Source organism: Diorhabda carinulata, chromosome 3 (assembly GCF_026250575.1).
Source record: "Diorhabda carinulata isolate Delta chromosome 3, icDioCari1.1, whole genome shotgun sequence".
Lineage (NCBI taxonomy): Eukaryota > Metazoa > Arthropoda > Insecta > Coleoptera > Chrysomelidae > Diorhabda > Diorhabda carinulata.
In genome coordinates, this window is record NC_079462.1 from 28,847,467 (window position 1) to 28,862,865 (window position 15,399).

The following is a 15,399-nucleotide window of genomic DNA, read 5'->3' on the forward strand; positions in this document are numbered from 1 at the left end:
AAAGACCCAAATAATACCGCCAACTACAGGCCGATATGCCTCATAAACTCTTACGGACAGCTGATGGAAAGCATGTTAGCAAACAATACTAACTCAAGAATTGGGGAAAAAATCGTTCCTATCCCCAACAACTCGGCTTAAGAATCGGACACTCGACAACATCGGCAATTGAGAAGCTACAAGACAAGAAACAAAATAGCAAACACAAAAATAAGCCAGTATCTCATTAAAATAGAGCAACGATACCTAAGTGATAGGAGGTAGTAGCTGGATGTATTACCAATAGATGTACGATGGGAGTGCCACAGGGCTCGGTACTTGGACCAGTTCTTTGGAACGCCATGTACTATGGGATATTGGAATTGAAATATGAACCCAAAGTAACTACCATTGCATACGTCGACGACCTAGTGCACTGGATGGAAGGAAACCACATTAACGAAGTAAAAAACAGAGCAAAAAAAGCGGCTGCATTAGCAGTTGAATGGACGCGCTCAAACGGCTTGAAAATTGCTCAAACCCAAAATAAAATACCTGGGGGTAATACTAGCAAAGAAACTAATTTCCTCTGAACACATCAGACACATAGTGGAGAAAGTGGATAACTAGGTCGGATCCTTTAATTGAAGATAGATGATCATACATTGCATAAAAAATCTATCAATTCATCGTGATCGATGGTAACAAACGGGAAAATTGGTGAGTAGAAGAGGTCAATCTCACGGTTAAGGATGTCCAGTATATTGTGTTGCAGTCTTTAGTATGACGCTATTAACTACCCAGACTACTACAGGACAACTGGAATAATGCAATAATTAGACATTCTTCTCTTTAAGCGATTCATTCCACGAAGTACGAAAAAGTATTTTAGATTGAGTTCGATACTTGAATATTCTTGAAAGAAGAATTATTACCACAGTTGGCTAATGATTTTCAAATCCTGTGAACACTAATATCCCGAATAGAGACATCTGGTTTCTACCAGATAATGCACCGTTCATTTCTCAACATCCTCTCGATGCTGTATACATTTCATTATCTTAGTATGCATGTATCATAAACACACGTTCTATCCTCGATATCTCAGGTTCTATTCAAGATAGAGACTTAGTTTTGGTTTTAGAACACTCGCTGAAACATCCTCTTTCTTTTGAGTTTTTGAACACTTAAATCGGTTGAGTTGGAGAGGAGCTAGGCGCGGACTTTCAATGTGGAGTTATGGATTTTTGTAGGTTTTTGGCAATTTTTCTACATTCAAAGATCTATATCTCAGGTTCTAATATAGCTACAGAGTTCGTTTTGGTTTAAGAACACTCGCCGAAACACCTTCTTTCTTTTGAGTTTTTAAACACTTAAATCGGTTGAGTTAGAGAGGAGCTAGGCGCGGACATTAAATGTGGAGTTATGGATTTTTGTAGGTTTTTGCAATTTTTCTATATTCAAAGATCTATATCTCAGGTTCTAATATAGCTACAGAGTTCGTTCTTTTCTATTATAATGATTTCTGATACTTATTTAATGGATTCGATGCGAGCGAAACCGCGGGTAAAAGCTACTGTTATTATTACTATTATTATTCATTTCAATATTTCTCTGTACGTACACTCCAATAACAACCATAACAAACTGTTTTTTTTTATTCCAGAAAAAATAATGAAATTAGTACCAGGACATCTACCACCGATTCCTACAAGTTCTACAATGGAACGTTTGCCGTTACCGTTACCTTTTAACGCAGATCTTCTTTGGAGATATCCATTAGGTTTTCCATCCCTGTCACATCAAAACCCTCCTTCGTCCCCACTGTTGGATTACAAAAGTCAGTTACCAGCCTCCCTGCCCTCAGATCCAAGAGTATGGAATAGAGAAGACGTAACCACATTCCTTCAATGGGCCGAACGAGAATTTGATATTCAACCCATAGATCATGATATGTTCCAAATGAACGGGAAAGCTATGTGCCTTTTAACGAGAACAGATCTAGCAGAAAGAGCTCCTGGTTCCGGTGATGTTCTACACAACGTTCTTCAAATCCTTGTTCGAGAAGCTAATAATTTACAGAGAATGCTACCAAGCAGTCCCGTTACACCAACATCGAGACATCCTTACCCGTTATCTCCACACTCCCATGCTCCGACACCAAATTGGAGCATTCTATCGCAAAACAACGATTCTGTTCATTCATCTCACGCTGCTTTAGCAGCTCATATCATGGCTCAAAGCAATTCAGTAACTTTAAGTCCCGCTCCATCAGTAGATAGTCAAGCCAGTAGTCCCCAACATGCGGATAATCAAGTTTTTAATCATTCTATATTCAACGTAAATGGTAGCAACGGTAGCGGTTCGAATCCTTCAGATTCCGACGAAGACGCGGTAGATAAGAAAGGATACAGTGGAAGTCCTCCAAACACTCCTACTACTTACTCGTTCATGAGTCAAATGCCATATTTTCCTCCCAGGAGTCCAAAGGAACCTATTTCAAGTCCTGCAGCTTTCAAAAATACCGGAAGAGAATTTTTTCCCAACGATCCTTCAGAACCCAACACAAGTAAGTAGTCATTTTAATGAAGCGTTGACTTAAGTGGATTTTTACTTTTAATATCTATCTTCCTTAGAATCTAAATTTTCGGGAATTGTAATCATTAAAAATATTAATTGGTCATTCCAACTGCAATGAATAAAAAAATGTAAATGTCTATATAACAGTTTGTCCAATAATTTGCTTAATATAAGTTTACAATCACAATATTATTTCAAGGACATTCCTTGTTGTCTGTCAAATGGTTGAGTGATCTATAACAGTTTATCTACAGCTCTTAACTCTTGTTTCAAAGGGAGCAAACAGGTGTACTTAGTTCGGAAGGTTTGGAGAAATGAGGTACCCTCAAAAACGAAAGGGGGCTCAATGGCCGTTTATTGAAAAAAATAAAATATCATTTTTTGCATTTGGATTTATTAACCTAATGAAGGTTTTATCTGAAATATAGTGAGGATCATGGCCCGTACCTGCGAACACCCTTTTATTAGAAAGAAATTTCTGATCTCTATCCCTACATCGCTCCATGCGAATCTCAAATTGTTCGAAATAGTACAGTCTTTTTCAGTACGTTCCTTCAGGAAGCGCTTTTAAATTTTTAATTCAGATTTGACCTTAGGAACAAAGTAGAAGTCGCCCGGTGCAAGATCCGACGAAAAAGGTTGGTGGTCTAATACTGGGATCTTCTACTTGGCTAAAAATTTCTTGATACACAGTGCAGATTGAGGATTCGGTATCGCACACACACATTATCTTCATCGCTTAAACCATTTAAAAACACGTGAACGCGACAAATATTCATTGCCATAAACTTGTTTAATAAATTATGAGTTTCAGTTGCAGTTTTTACAAGTTTCATGTGAAATATCACAACAATTAGTTGCTCTATTTTCACGTTAATAATTTTACGACAAAAAAAACAGCCTCTACACAAACGGCTACACTGGTTTGTCTACAGACACGATAGACATTGCAATCGAAAGAGTACGCTTCAGGCTACACACCTGATAATCTCTAAACTTTGGGCGCATGCGTACTTTTTCTGTAGCAGTGCTAGTCTCGTTACTTAATATCCACATTTCGTATAGTATTGAAATTTGTAACCCGATGAAATGAGACATTGATTCAATATCTAAAAAGTTGAGTTATGCTCAAATTTTATAAATAATGAAACCAGTCTATAAATATTAATTTTGTTTTTCAGATGGGAGATTATTGTGGGATTTCCTGCAACAACTGTTGAATGATCCTGGTCAGAGATACACCAGTTACATTGCGTGGAAAAACCGGGATACGGGAGTTTTTAAAATAGTTGATCCATCCGGTCTCGCCAAGTTATGGGGCATTCAAAAGAATCACCTTTCTATGAATTATGATAAGATGTCTAGAGCTTTAAGATACTACTACAGAGTAAATATTTTACGGAAAGTTCAGGGTGAAAGGCACTGTTACCAGTAAGTATTTCATTCAATGCTCAATTAATAATTTAAATAATTAAATCGTGTAAACTGAATTAGCGAAAATTGTCCAATTATAGTGTTTTCTTTTAAATTGTTAATCATTATCAAATGTTAAACTCAAACCAAAAAGTTATTCTGAATTGTGTTCGGATCACCTTGGGTATTTCCGAAGTAATTTGAAATAATGCTGTGGGCGGTTTGTCATTCTCTTTTATAATAAAAAATTTATGTAATAGAATTCTTATTGAGATACAAAGTACTCATTTAAAAAACCTGTAATTCACATTATTTCCTTTGGTAATGGTTTGCATAGAAAACAACTATTTTTCCGTCTCTAGAACTTTCAAATCTTTTTGAAAATCGGGAATATAATACTTTACATAGACCAGCAGATAGTTTTCCGCGATTTTTCAACTGTTCATTGATAATCTTTTTCTACATTTAGCATATTGTTGTTTTCATCGTTATAACTATTACTATCATCACATATTAAAGAATTTAAGTATTGAAAACTTAAACTTGACTTCAGCATCTATTACTGTAACCTATCAATAAATCTGTTACTTTTTTCTACATATTATAATATTCCTATTTCGTTGATTAATTAGCGCACTAGTCACTTCTGTTGCATAGCCACTTCCAATATACAAAAGAAATTACCTTGTCCGTACTCCACTCGATTCTAGTTTACAATAGCAGTATCTGAATCAGAACAGTGAGGATGGATTTCCAAAAAAAATTTCTAAATCGATGAATCGATTCATAAAAAAATCGAGTTCCAAAAAATCGATTTCTAAAAAATTGATTTTTTTGTTTGTATTCACAATGTAAACAAGGAAGATGCCATAATAAACAATCTCTGGGATCTCTATCAGTAAAATCAGGAATTTGTTAGTTCAGAAAATTCGATAGTAAAAATTATTTAATACAATATCAAATATCAGAGCAGGTATAAAAGAAAACAATTATTTTCTAAATGTATTTGTTACATTTAAAAGGTCAGAAAGTAGGTAATATAGGTCTGCTCATAACTTGCGATGTTGCCGATAATTGAAAAGGCGCTCAAAAGGAACAGATGATCCCACGATACTCATATATACCACGGCAATTTAGTGAACGTGGTGATAGAGTTTTTTTGTTCTTGTCAGTAAAAAATCAAACTAGGTGTTTGTGATGAATAATGTTTAAATCATTCGCTTAAGCCCTTTCCTGTGCAATTGTAATACAAGTAGAGAGATGCTTTTTTAGTAAACGGAATCTAACCAATCATCCATCTCGTTTTACTTAACTCGTTAATCGGCAACACCGTAATATTTCGAGTATGTTCAGCTAATTGCAAATAATTTTATGGTTTTTACCAAAAACAGAAAAAACCGAATGTCGATTTTCAACCGTGATATATCGATTCAATGCAACATATTGATTATTTTGGTCCGAGGCATCGATTCTTCGATTAATCGATTTCAGATCGGCATGTATACAAAACAGTCCTTTCCTTCATCGACTACTGAAGACATCAATGATAAAATAATTTTAATTTAATGTTTTTCAAATATATGTAGGACAAAGACATTTTTTTTTTAATTTTCTAGTTGCGGACTATTTCGTTTTCTTTTATTTCTATTATTTCAACCAACATCTTACATTTATAAAATTTAGGTTTAAATTTGTTCAACTTTATCTTTATTTTATATTGTTTCGATGTTAAATATTTAGCAGACTAGTTATTGTCAGGCAGCTATCCAGACACAGTTAGATGAATTATTTTAGAAAATTACTGATAATCATGGAATTGAGGGTTTTTCTGATGTTCTCAGCCTCTACTCGTGTGAAATAATCTCACTACAACGCAATTTATGGTTATTAAGATATACATGTTTGAGCTGGTTGATAATTTTGCCACTGATTTGAACAGTTATGTGTGTTAATGTATTGGAAGTCCACCCCATTAAATATTGGTCATACAAAATCAAAAAAAAATATCATTTTCAATATTTTTTACTCGTTTTGTTTATTTTCAACCCTTTCTTTGTAACGTTTCGTGAATTTCCTAAAATTTTCCGCCGAAAAAATAAACATAATGAAAAAAATTATTGAAAAAATTAATTCGATTTTGTATGAACAAAAATGGGGTGGACTCACTTACAAACATTTACAGACATAACTGTTCAAATCAGTGACAAAATAAGCAACCAGTTCAAACATGTATATTTGAATTGATTATCAATAATTTTCGAAAATAGTTTATCAAACTGGCTGTCTTATAAAATGTAGTAAATATTTATCAGAAACAAAATTTACCGATTGTAAAATACCCAAACAATATAAAAATAAAGTTAAAGTTTACAAATTTAAACGTAAATTATAAAATGTAACTGAAATGTACATAGGTGAAAAAGTATTTATTATTTATAATGTATATTATTTTATATATTATATAATATAACGATCTATTGCTTTATGACTATTTTTGATCTGCGGGAATAAGAAGAAATCATTGGTTGCTAAACAAGGACTGTTTTATGTTTAAAAACGTTTTTGTTTGAACTCACATTGTCGTGGTCACGATCTTATAGACACCTTTTGAAGCCGCTCGATTGAATTTTATCAGCATTTCTTTGCACCAATCCACACGAGCTTTTTTGAGCGATTGTCAATTTATGCGGTATCCAACGCGAATAAATCTTTTTGGCAGCTAAATCTTCATGTAATATTAAATGTATGCACGTGGAATTAATGACGATCTTGCGATCAGTTTTCGCACAGCTTCAATGTACGACTACAATTAAATTCGGAAAACCGAATTGGTACTTCGTTTTCAAAAGTCGAAGCGAGTTGATCGGCACACTGCTATTGGTGTAATACACGTCGAAAGTTTTAGAAAATCATGGCACGAAAATGTTGACGATTTAATTCAATTTTTAGACCAAGATGAATGTTACAAGTTTCTTTAAACAATTCAAATAGCACTTGTATAGCACCACGTTCACCATTAAAAATGTCAAACTTTATTATGGCAATGTCAGATTTGACATATTCATATCGGTGTTGCCATATCTCAAAACTTAAGTAATACTTATACATACTTTTACATTTAACCTTCTTATAATTTATTTTTTCGACGAATAGAAAATGATTATTAAATTTGATAATTTGAAATTTACTTTTACCAGAATCTTAATAGCAGTAATTGTATAAAACAAGAGGTCATTCAGATGATTCTAACTAACTGTTATCTAGCCTTCAAACTTCATTCAAAATCATTCATTACAGTGGCTCATAAAATGTGACTTAATAAATTAAGAATGCTCGGTAGAAAATTGTTGATTATATTAAAGAGCCATCATTCAAATATACTTTAAGTTGCAGTCTTTTGCCAATAACATAACATCTTCCATTCCATCAGTCATTTTCTCTTTTTACATCGTGCGTTTTTCTAAAATAATCCTACGCCTCAGAACATTTGATAATTTCCTAATCATATTATAAAAGTTATATACCTGACCAAATCAACAGCCTATATAGTCTTGTTGCATTATTATTTATTTATTGTTTCTTTACAACAATGTTTAATCTTTGTTTCAGATTTCTCAGGAACCCAACCGAACTGAAAAATATCAAGAACATATCTTTACTTCGACAGCAAATGTCCCCAACAAACACAAATACCAAACCAACACCTCAAATCCCACAACTGTCGACGACTAAGCAAGAACAACTAACTCACATGGCCCCAGTCAAATCGGAACCAGTGGAACCTGTAGAACAAGAATTACCTCAATCTCGACCTATGGTAGAATATGATGATAAGCCTACGGACTTGAGTATGGAGGGACCCACTGATCTTAGTAGTAATACAAGACATATCAATATAGTTTGTTCACCAGATCCGCCCATCGTGGGACCTCATCATTAGCGTAAAGTTTAAATTGAACTGTGCATTACGTAGTAATATAACTGGTGCCAATAACAAAAGACTTTGTTGATTATGTGCAAATAGTGATTTAAGTTATATTCAGTCAATGACGTAAACATGTTTGAACGAATAGGTGCCTCTAAGAATCAATTTTTATTTTATTATTCAGATAATGTCATTAAAATGCACCATACTGTTATAAATCTATTTTAAGATAAACCTTTCGTCTCTAAAACACGATTTTTTGCAGCTCGTATAAGTGGAAAAATTAAGTATTTGTTTACATCGCCTCGTTTTATCATGTTGACGTCATTAGAACTTTTCTGTGTATATAGATTATAGTTTTAAGTTAAGAGAACAGTGCAATTCGTATTGTTTTAAAAGATCACATGGTTCCAAGATTAACTTTGCTTTATATAATTTGAATAATTGTAAGTATCAGAGTAGTCTTCGGGACATTCAGTGTTCTTCTATTGTTTACAGCGATTTATGTGCCAAAAGTTGTAAGTTATTTTCTTTGGACACAAGAAATTTTACTTTTTTGTTTTGTTACTAGATGGATATTTTTTTTAAATTCAAAAACATATGTTTTATTTTCAGAAATATGTCAAATTTTGATTTTATTTTTTTAGAAAAATTTTGGTGACTGAGTAATATAACGTCTTCCAATAAAATAAGGCCAATTTATAAATTGATCACAGAGAATATTTCAACTGTGTATTATTATGGCAGTTAAAGGGGAGATTTTTATCCTCCTATATTTTTTTTATCGAAGTATTTTCCTCATGTACAACTCTGAAAAGTTTTTTGTACATGTAGACTCACTATTGATCTTATTTTCTACATACCCTCTGAAAATCTAATCAAATCTTCATTTTATTGGTCCTTGTTTTACAGGTTATAACTTTAAATCAAGGACTACCGTTCTCAAGCTCACAAGTTGTCTCTACCAGCTTTCAAAATTTGTTATTAAACTGTTGGAAACATCTTAAGCATAAATCATTTTGTTTCAATATTAAAATGCTAGCTTGTACAAATCCGTTTTGTTAGGGAAATAGGAGGAAAATAAGTTTCCAAAAGACAACAATCTCTTAAATCATTGATACTCTTCAAACATTCGTGACATGTCATTTCGGAAACCTCATTTACCACAATTATACTTACTACTTATTTCATCTCACATCCTTGCTTTAATCATCACCCCGTTCAATCTCTTGGATAATAGCTAGCAATTTGTGTGCCTATATATCCATTTATTGGGGTGTATTACTCCCCTTGTTCTTTTGTTATAGTTCTTTATTCAGTTTTCCCTGTATTTCTTGAAGATTTTCTATCATTCTCGCATTCTTTTGGATTTATCTATTTATTTACTGGCGTAGTGTCTTCTAGGCGGTTCGATACCAAGAGTTTACTAAGTCAGCCTCTAGCCAAACTAGAAGCTAACTATCATTATCAGCTTTTATTTATTTTCTCCTAGATACGGACCTGTTCCAATTGAATCGCTACTGTAGAGATCTGATAAGAAGTTTATTTTTGCTTATCAAGTTTTGACCAGTTTTTATTTAAATATTTGCCGTCGAATTACACTCGTTTTCCTTTTTTTTTTAAGATTCATGGAAAATTTTTAGTTATTGTCGTTTTTCTAGACCTTTTAGATCAGTACCACTGTAACGTATTTCAAAATTTTGACCCTTGTGTTCGAGGGTATTATGCACATTAAGGCAAGGCGCATACAAACACTTTTCATCGACTCAACTATTGAGTTAAAATCGATTTCACCACGACTCAACTATTTAGTTGTGTAGAGTGCGCATACAAAAAATTAATAGTAGATGAGATTTCGATTATTCCCAATTCATGAATATTCCTAAATGATTTATCGAATAGCTCTGGTCAGTGCTCTCCTTTATTTGGAGAATGAATAGAGAAAGAAGATAATCTGTTCATCCCATCAAGAGATTACCACGTGGAAAATTCCACACGTTACTTGGTAAATTGAAGAAATTATTTCGTTAATTGGTCCGCCCATCTTGAGACAACTTCCCGCCACCTCTCTCTCAATTTTCATTTTAAATTCTAGTCTAGTTCCAACCATCCACATACGACTTCCATACAAACTTCCTCCCATAGCTTTTTCTTCAGATTAATGTCTGAATACCCTTTCAGACTCTTTAAGTAAAGCGGAGGACTTTCTTCTATGCTATTAATGAACTCCTCCATGTCTGACTGGCAGTCGCGGAGCGACTGTTTAGTCAATGGTCTGCTTTTAAATCAAAAGCAAATCGATAAAGCTTTTTTACTTTTCTGTTGAGCAACTATTGAGCTGACAGTATGTGCGCTTTAATATTTTCTTTTAAACATTTGGTACATAACAAAATAGTTAAGCAACTACTGTATGTAAGAGCCTTGCCTTTTCTGTCTCCAGGACCGAATTCATGCTTTACTTTTTCACAATCAACTGTGTAACGATATTTTAAAATAATTTTTTTAATTCTTATAAGAAAGATTCGATAATTTATTAAGCCATACTACTAAATACAAAATTAGTTTCTACTGGTAATGTTATATTAATAATGTCCCAATCTCCCCTCTGGATTGTCATAAAACACAAGAAATATTGAAATATTCATTGGAAGTTCAAATAACAGAAATACTAATAATAAATTTTATTCGTGCAATATCTATTTTGAAATCTAAGTGAATACTTTAGCTTTCCATATTTGATGTGTGATAAAAATTAGGAAGACATTGGTTACTGAATATTGTGATACAAATTTTCGAGTCTCCCTATTCTTTTATGGGTTATACGACTGGAATATCTGAAATGGAGCAATAAATCTCAGTCGCCAAAAAGGGCAGCTTTAATTTTTTTTTCCATTATAAGAAACGGGAAGTGATAATTGTTGACAATATTTGGATTTTTTAAAAGTGTACAAATTTAATAGTTAGGACTGGAGTGTCCGAATCAAGCAAATTATAATAATAAAACAAAAAAATGTGACACTTCACCTTTTCTTTAAATAAATTTTAATGCAAAAAATAAGATCACGAAATTGTGTTGATATTGGAATATATTTAAATAGAAGCAACCTCAGTTAGACTTCCGTTATCCCAGCACGCTTATGCTAAAAATCATTAAGTGTAATATATGAAAAAAATCCACGTGATTGGCTCGTTACGAATCCGTCGTCAAAAAAAAACCGCGTCCTTTTGTTACCGAGATATTGTTAAAGAACTTATTTGTACTGGGTGAAAATTAATTAATTTTTTTCTCAGAAATGGTACATTATTTTTCCAATTAGAGGGCACAAAATAATTGAGTTTATTCAAATGATACAGGAAATAATTTTATTTTATGCAGAACCATGGATTAGTAATAAAATGAGAATAACAGTTTATTTCTATTAGCACAGCTGATAACGGATTATTACGCATGCTCAGCGCACCGCCGGTCATTCTTCTTCTTCGCCGGTCATCAACTTTTTTTTTATTATTGTTTTTAAAAATGATTAGTTTGATATATATTATTTACCAGCTACAACCCAATATTCTTTTTATACTGTACTGTAAAGTTGACTTTACAGTACTAGTTTGAGTCCGGAAAATGGCGCTTTTACTTTACAGTACTCTTAAATTTTCCCTTGTATTTCTTACGCCACTCGCAAAACATCACATATTCTTTTTCGTACTTTTTCGAAGACTTAATTGGAATAATTTGCCCTACTGCTTCCGCACTTTTCTCGGCAATTTTATTTGAATTATCAGCCATTCTGCTATGGATACTATTTCGCAATTTTGATTTCCTTAAGTTATAAATCTTGTAATTAATGGACATTCTTCAAGCTCTGATACGTTGAATTTACAATTTATGATGCAACCTTCAATCTCGAAATGCGATTGACTTCATTAATTCAACTCGTTTTTCGTAGAATTATTTTTTTACTTTTTTCCTCAACGAAAGTCTTAAACTTTTCAAATCTATTATTAGCAAAGGAAAATGTTTCCATTAAGGAATCCAGTGGACATGTGTTGGCACTAATACAAGAATGGAAAATTCTCCTGAGCTCCATTTAAAATCATGAATATCACTACTACACTCCTGAGGCCATAGGATGAGATGTGACGAGCGAGGGACGCCGTGAAGTTATGCAACGGGCGGTGCTCTGAGCATGCGCAGTAACCCGTATCAGCTGTGCTAATAGCAATAAACTGTTATTTTCATTTTATTGCTAATCCATGGAAGTTCTGTATAAAATAAATTCATTTCCTGTATAATTTGAATAGACTCAATCATTTGGTGCCGTCTAATAAAAAATAATGGAACATTTCTTAGAAAAAAATTTTATAACAGAATAACACGGAATTTTTTCAATTATTACACTTAATGTTTTTAGTATGTATGCTGGGGTCACGGAAGTCAGTTAATGCAATACAAGTTTCAAAATATCCGCAGGTCCGGCTTAAAAAATATTCCATTTAAAAATTATTATTATATACAATACTTATAGTAGTTGCCAGATATTGTAGTAATTGAAGACAGTATTTGATGAAACTATAATTAACAAATGTGGGTCAATCTCTCATTTTTATAGGATGAGACTTCACATTTCAGTGACTTACATGTAAAACCATTTTTCCAAATATGTTAATTTAAACCAAAGTTGGTCTGATACAAGAACTAGAAATATTCTTGTACTTTTAATAGCAGTTTTAACATTCTTCTAAATAGTTTTTTTTCTAATTGTAGACTATTTACAGGTTTTAGTAGACCCACTGCAGAGGTATTTCTGATGAAAAATATGAATATCAGCTGTATTGTTCAAAATTTACTTACTGTCTAGTCCCCCATGGACACCTGGGGGCTCACCTCGACCGCTTTGGTAAACACTGCTCTACTTCCACTCTGATTATATTGTTATTTCATTATATAATCAATCTGTAAACGCTTTTTGATTAATCCATTTTCAATCTATTTAAAATTTTAATTATTTTTCTGATACTTCTTTACAATATGTAAAAATCTCTTTGACTTTCTCAAAAATTGTTTCTGATTATTTAAAAGTCTCTGTCATCTTCATTTTCTAACTAAATTTCTTCAACCAGTATGTTTAATTCTACTGTGGTTCATCAAACTATGCTTCAAGCTACTTTATCTGGTAGTTACAAATATTTTGTGTTTATATTTAATATAAATAAAATGGATCAAAAAAAGGTTAACGATTAATTGAAAACCAAAATTTTAGAGTAACGTTGCAAACTTTTGAGTTTCTTATAACAACACAGTGAATTTTGAACTAAAAACTTACTCGGTTAAATTGTATTTATTATTATTATTATTGAAAAGGATGAAGGGAAATTTGAAGATAAAGTAAAATTTTTACTGGCTACCTGGCTTTAACGTGTGCAAAAAAATACCACATTCCATAATTGTGGCTATTGCCTTAGTTTAACTTTTATAAATGTAAAATAAAAATATAGCTGAATTTTCCAGCTCCACTTCTGTGATCTCTAAAAGTAAAAAAAATGACTCAAAATGTGTGATCATAATAGGTATATATACATATATTTATATACTTAAACATATTATATATACATTTGAAAAATTATACGTACAGGGTGGAAAGTAATGAAACTATTTTCTGTACCAACAAATGTTTTAACAAAATTTCAATGTTGGTTTGGAATTTTTGTAAATTTATAAGAGTTTTTGAAATAAAACACATGGCAGTATCTAGAGTACCCCTTTTTGTTATACTACCTTGTATATTTGTATATATTTTACAATTACAAATGAAATATATAGTTTACTTTCGATTTCTAATTGTTAATGATTTTGAAAAATAAAATGATACTCAAAATTTGTTGTTTTAATTATAATTACATCGCCAAGGTACGTAAAGACAACCACATTGGAACACAAGGTTAACTTATCTATTCTAACACTATAACGAAGAAGATTTATTGTGTTAACTCCATTATCTCAGAAGGTACTGGTTTAAACTAAAAAATTATCCTAGTATCGATGATCCATTTATCAAGGAAAGCTTAAAATCAGGCTACTACCAATAAAAATATTAACACAGAAAAAATGATGGATACCGCGTTGGAATTTGCCACTGGAGTTGCTGCTGTAGATACTGAACTCGTAAATTACATAACGAATTACTTTCAATTTTTACGGTAAATACTAATATAACTTCAAAAAGTCATATTGTCTACTTCTTCAGTCTTCTTAAATTTGGACTTTTGCCTTTCGGGACCCAGCCAGATTCATATTGTATTCGCATATCCCCTCTATCGTTCGAGACCATATATAACATAAGAAAAAGAAGCATTTCAATGCATGTTGGTGTAATGATATTATAAACAGTGTGTTCACAATCAATATGAATGTCACGGTTAGAAGTAGAAGAACTTCCTGACTTGAGTACAACTTCAAGTTGTTATGGCAGTTGTCACTGTTTAGTGGCTACAATGTAGCTTGAAAGGTTTTTACAAACGCATGAGTGTTTTAAATAAAGAGGTATAGTTATCCTTGCAAACCGCTACTAACCACTGTTTTTTCTTTCAGAAACTTTTTCAGTATAATATGAGGAAGAAAGTAATTTTTGTCGACCTTCACTCTATTAAAAAAATTTAATAAAACGATTCTAACACGTCCTCTTTCTACATTCTGCAACGCCTAATTAGAGTTGATATCAAAGTAAATTTGTGGTGACACTGTTTCATATATTCGCTGGTAAATTTTTCTAGAATGTCTTTAACTTTCCTTTTATTTCAAGTAAATTTTGTTTACTTATTTCCGTATGGATTCGTATACACAACTAATAGAACAGATTTCTGTATGGTTATATTTTTAAAAATATAAATTCAGTTTTTGTATATGGAGCATAAGCTCTTTTTTATCCAGATCTACTCTACCTACTCTTTCACTCTTTAGTAATTTCCATCAGTATTTTATATTTTTCCGCAATTCTACAGCTACCAAGTTGGAGTTTGACTATCACCAAGGATCCAGTTATCACTTACTATTTAGGCAAATTCCCTACTTTTGTCGGGGGGATAAGTGTTATAAGCGCCCCTCGATCTGAAATCTTTGAAATAAATACATTCGGAACAATGAACTTCATCGAAGGAAAGTGCCTTTTTTGAAAATGATAATTTAACTTAATCGTGATATGTTATAAACTTACCGTAATACAGCATTGGCAGTCTTCTTCAACATCGATTTTTAATATTAAAATCAAACTATACCACTTTGTTTATATTTAATATTATAAATTTTTTATCTGAGTTCCACACATCGAAGAACTGCTTTCTGCATAAAATATAGGTTACGTTGAAAATAAAATTTTTTAGCAAAACAAACAAAATGCTCATATTTTTACGACAAACTGTGAAAAGTAGTGTTTTTTTTTAGTCTTTTTGGAAAGTTAATACTTTGAATCAGGCATAAAAACGACAATAGTTGAATCAACTATAATTCA

General features: G+C 32.2%; 1 protein-coding gene across 1 annotated transcript in view; it reads left to right on the top strand.

The window, feature by feature from the left end:
* LOC130891166 (ets DNA-binding protein pokkuri) overlaps window positions 1-13,770 on the top strand; it is a 35,434-nt gene extending 21,664 nt beyond the window's left edge. Inside the window, exons 2-4 of the mRNA XM_057795763.1 lie at window positions 1,646-2,548; window positions 3,741-3,990; window positions 7,582-13,770. Coding sequence (XP_057651746.1) covers window positions 1,654-2,548; window positions 3,741-3,990; window positions 7,582-7,912 — 1,476 coding nt within the window. The 5' untranslated portion in view covers window positions 1,646-1,653 and the 3' untranslated portion in view covers window positions 7,913-13,770. The remainder of the gene's footprint in view (window positions 1-1,645; window positions 2,549-3,740; window positions 3,991-7,581) is intronic.
* The last annotated feature ends 1,629 nt before the right edge of the window (window positions 13,771-15,399 follow it).